We start from the raw sequence: 5,240 nt of genomic DNA on the forward strand, positions 1-5,240 counted from the left end.
GACATGAAAACATGCTCAAAGACGTGCATAGCAAAAGATACAAGATTTCCAAACCATTTCTTTACAAATTCTGAAAAGTTGCAAATCAGCGTTTGTGTCTTTTCTTGAAACCACAATGCACAAGAAATAGAACCCTCTTCTTCCAGCACCTGCTATTCCTCTCTTGTGCAATCATTTTGAACCAGGAACCAAAATGAACCTGGAATCTTTCAGGCGGGGTAGCATGTTTGAAGCATCTTTCAGACGAGTAGCATGTTCGATAGTTCGCTTGGACAAAGCTTAAGAGATAGGCTAATCCCACGTCAGACCAGAGACTATTCCTATATGTTTGAAGACAAAACTCAAGCCCGTTGCTGCTTTTACAGGTTATACATCTGTTGGACTTTAATATAAAATAAGAAGCACCCCTTCGGACAGAGACGGTTAATGTACGTGTCGATTAAAGGCATCTCTTAACTCAACATATGCGTTGATTAAAAGCACTGCTTGATTCAATATATAAAGCCATCAAGAAGTGTACAAGGAAAGGACATAGAATTATTTTGATTCATTCTTCTTCTTTCCCACACTAAATTTCTGAAGAAAAACAGAGTATAGTTTGCTAGGGTCTCCGTACGGTGTGTTGTACGGTGTGTTGTACGGAGATTGATTTGCATCTGTACTTTGGAATAACAATCTAAGACAGAACCTTTTCTTCTTTGTTCTTTTCAAAGGAAGCAAGATGGATCAATCAACTGCGGTTGTGAAAAGTCACATAGAGAAGCCTTTTGTCTTTCGAGGAGTGGATTTCAAAAGATGGCAACAAAAGATGTTGTTTTATCTCACGACACTGAATCTGGCACAGTGCTTGACTTCTGAAGGACCAGAGTTACCTGTAGAAGGTGATATTCCTGATGAGACTATTAAAGCTTCAGAGGCATGGACACAAAATGAGTTTTTGTGCAAGAATTATATTCTTAACGCCTTGGATGATTCTCTCTACGATGTTTATCATATTTTCCAAACTCCAAAACAGTTGTGGGAATCATTAGAGAAGAAGTACAAGTCTGAAGTTGCAAGCGCTAAGAAGTTTATCGTGGGAAAGTTCTTAAACTTTAAGATGAGTGACACTGTTTCTGTGGTGAAACAAGTGGAAGAGATTCAAGTTATTGCTCATGAATTGAGGGATGAAAGTCTGGGGCTGAATGAAGCGTTTCTGGTTGCTTCTATTATTGAGAAATTGCCTTCAACTTGGAGAGATTTCAAGATATATCTGAAGCACATACATGAAGACATGAGTCTTGAGCAATTAATTCTCAAGCTTCGCGTAGAGGAAGAAAATCGTAAGAATGAGAATTCTGAATATTCTTCTATGGAAGCAAAAGCCAATGTAATTGAAGGAAACAACTCCAAATTCAAGGGCTTTAAGAACAACAAGAAGGTGAAGAAGCCATTCACCTTTCCAAAGGGCGCTAACTTCAAGAAGAAGTCACAAAGTGCTTGGAAAGTCTGGACATAGAGCCAAAGACTGCCGACACAGAAAGGACGTACCAAACGTTGGAGACGTCAATAACGCAAATCTTGCCGAGGATCATTTTGGTGCTGTTGTTTCAGAAGCAAACATGATGACAAACTCCAATGATTGGTGGATAGACACTGGTGCTACAAAGCACATGTGTTCTGATGTGAGTATGTTCGTTACGTATGAACAAGGCTCAACTGGAGAAAAGCTCTATATGGGAAATGCAAGCATTGCTACCATTGAAGGGAAAGGCAAAGTGATCCTGAAACTCACATCTGGAAAGGATCTAGCACTAACAAACGTGCTTCATGTCCCTGAGATTAGAAAAAATCTAATATCAGGTTCTCTTCTTAGAAACAAAGGGTTTAAAATTGTATTTGAATCTGATAAGGTTGTACTCACTAAAGGCGGGATGTATGTAGGGAAAGGTTATCTTAGTGATGGTCTTTTCAAGCTGAATGTTGTAACTGTCGTTAATAAAAACGCAGGCAAAAGCACTGCTTCTGTTTATTTGCTTGACTCAAATGATTTATGGCATGCAAGAATGGGCCATGTTAACTATCGTTCTATATATAGAATGATGAGTTTAGGATTGTTGCCAAAGCAAAATATTAATAATAATAAAAGAAGCAAATGTGAAGTATGTGTGGAATCAAAATACTCACGGCACTCTTACAAATCTGTAGAAAAGTCAAAAGTATTACTTGGTTTGATACATAGTGACTTGTGTGATTTTCAATCAATTCCAAGTCGTGGAAGAAAGAATTATTATATTTCTTTTATTGATGATTACAGTAAGTTTTGTCAAATCTATTTGACTGAGACTAAAGACGAGGCTTTGAATATGTTTAAGAAATTCAAAGCAGAAGTTGAAAATCAATTAGATAAGAAAATAAAGATTCTACGATCAGATCGTGGTGGAGAATACAAATCAAAAGAATTCTCAGATTTGTGTTCTACTCATGGAATTATTCATCAAACAACGGCACCTTATACTCCAATGCAAAACGGAGCTGCCGAAAGAAAAAATAGAACTCTTAGGGAGATGATGAATTCCATGTTAAACAATTTGGGTGCACCACAGAGCTTATGGGCTGAAGCTATTCTTACAGCAAATTCAGTATTAAATAAAATCCCTCCTAAAAAGAGTGATAAAACCCCATATGAAATGTGGAAAAATAAGATTCCCTCATATAAAAATGTGAAAGTGTGGGGTTGTCTCGCTAAGGTTCAAGTACCTTTACCAAAGAGAACTATTATACCAAAAACGGTTGACTGCGTTTATATTGGTCCTGCAGAAAACAGTGCTGCATACAGATTTTTGGTTCATAAATCTGAAAATGCTGAGGTCAAGGAAAAGACAATTACTGAATCAAATGAGGCTGAGTTCTTTGAAGATGTTTTTCCATGTAAAGGGCCAAGAACTATAAGTGTTAAAAGAGTTTGAGAGGATAACACAAGTACCTCAAAGGTTCAAGAAGAAGAAAGTGAACCGAGAAGAACTAAAAGAGTAAGAACTTCTAAAGATTTTGGTAGTGATTTTACTACATACCTAAGTGAATATGAACCACAAACATATAAGGCTGCAATGGAATCTCCAGAAGCTCCTTATTGGAAAGAAGCAATTCAAAATGAAGTGGAATCCATTTTGAGTAACCATACATGGGAATTGGTTGATTTACCTCCTGGTAATAAACTAATTGGACATAAATGGATATTTACAAAGAAGCTAAGACCAGATGGAACCATTGAGAAATATAAAGCGAGATTAGTGGCAAAGGGATTTCGCCAAAAAGAAGGTCTCAACTTCTAAAAATAAAAGGAAACTTTAGAACTAATTAATACAAATTACCAAAAAACACAAATGATAATTTATGGTAACTAATTTCATAATTATATTAAGAATATATAATTTTCTTTCACTTTTTTATTTTATAAATTATTTATTTATAATTATTTAAAATATTTTATAGAAATAAATATAATGGTTGTATATTCTCCCCATATATATTAATTGAGAAGTCACTCATTGGTGAAGTTTCAAGAAAGTGCTATAATTTGATTGGTTGATAACCTTTTATTAAATATTTATTTTAATCAAATCTAAAAATAAAAGGAAACTTTAGAACCAATTAATACAAATTAAAAAAAACACATGTAATATTACAAATAATAATTTATGGTAGCTAATTGCATAATTATATAAAAATATATAATTTCTTCCATTTTTTATTTTTATAAATTATTTATTTATAATTATTTAAAATATTTTAATATATTTTATAGAAATAAGCCATTTTCATTTAAATAATATAAAATTATAACATATATTTTAAAGTTATTTTGTAAACTATTTTAAAATTATTTTTATAAATTATTTATTTTAAATAAGTCATTTAAATCATATAAGATCATATAAAATATATTTTAAAATTATTTTTATAAATTATTTATTTATTTGACTTATGGTTATTGTACTTAAAAACAAGTCATTTAAATCATATAAAATTATAACACAATATTTATTTATATATTAAAATATAAATTATTTAAGTGATTTTTTTACATATACATTCATAGGTGAAATCTTACAGTTTCAATAGTTGATATTTTTAATTATTTTAGTGCTAAAATAAAAATTAATTTTACAATCAGTTATCTGCAAACTTTTGATTTACATACTGTTCAATACCTAATTCATATATAAAAATAAAATTGAGTTTTTAGTCATATCCGAATTTGTCAGATATTTTGAAAGAAACACATAAAAAATATTTTTTGTTAAATTTAAAATAAATTGAAAACAATCAAACAAATGAAAAGAAACATAAATAAGAAAAAAACATCAATGAAGATGCAAGAGCCATAGAAGCCTCTAATCATCTTCTTGGAACTACCAAAAAGACAATTTTATGGCTACAGTGTTTTCGTTTTTCCGCATGTTAAAATAAACTAAAAGGCAATTTACAACCAATTACTTGAACTAATTGTAATAATACTTGCATTTAAGAAAAATGTTTTTAGTGACTTATATGTATGTTGTTGAATTATCTCAAAATTTCACAATTCTTTTAAAAATAGATACTGAAACTTTTGATTATCAAACTATTCAATTCTAAAATTTAAATATTTCTTATTATTATCCAACAATTGTAACATTATAACATTATAAACATAACAATACTTTTTATAATATTATCATCCGCGAAATCACGGGGAAACACCTAACTACAATTATTTCCTAAAATTTACTTTTGGTATTAATATTTTTAGTTAATATTTTTTATCTTTTTTCTGATCAACTAATATTTTTTTATCTTTGGTACGTATATATTACAAAGTTTATTAAATTATAACCCATCTAAAGACATACTATGTAACGAATATATCAGATATTGTGATGATACCTTTGTATTTTTTTTTTATTTTTCGTATATATATATATATATATATATCAAATATTAAATATTATAGTATTTTACTTAAGAAAATTAATTTGGTTTAATGAATGTAATTTAGATAATGAAAGTGTGACACCCGTCACTTTCGAAAAACGATAATAGTAAATAATAGTTTTAATATATGAACATTCCAAAGTCAACATCCACGTCATCACAATACCATAAAGTCAAATCCGTACATATCAATAACATCCGAAATACAGATAACAACATAAAACCGTAAATCCGAAAATACGAAATAACATAAACGATAGATAGAGGCCCAAAAGCTATAGTGA

General features: G+C 30.5%; 1 protein-coding gene across 1 annotated transcript; it reads left to right on the forward strand.

Moving 5' to 3' along the window:
* The first annotated feature begins 721 nt into the window (after nucleotides 1-721).
* Nucleotides 722-1,498, forward strand: LOC108808440 (uncharacterized). The gene has a single exon (XM_018580586.1). The coding sequence runs from the start codon at nucleotides 722-724 to the stop codon at nucleotides 1,496-1,498; it is 777 nt and encodes a 258-aa protein (XP_018436088.1).
* Nucleotides 1,499-5,240: the final 3,742 nt, after the last annotated feature.

Source organism: Raphanus sativus, chromosome 6 (genome assembly GCF_000801105.2).
Source record: "Raphanus sativus cultivar WK10039 chromosome 6, ASM80110v3, whole genome shotgun sequence".
In the NCBI taxonomy this organism is placed as follows: Eukaryota; Viridiplantae; Streptophyta; class Magnoliopsida; order Brassicales; family Brassicaceae; genus Raphanus; species Raphanus sativus.

Excerpts from the sequence above, each read along its gene's own strand:
- LOC108808440 (XM_018580586.1), top strand. The coding sequence starts at position 722 with ATGGATCAATCAACTGCGGTTGTGAAAAGTCACATAGAGAAGCCTTTT.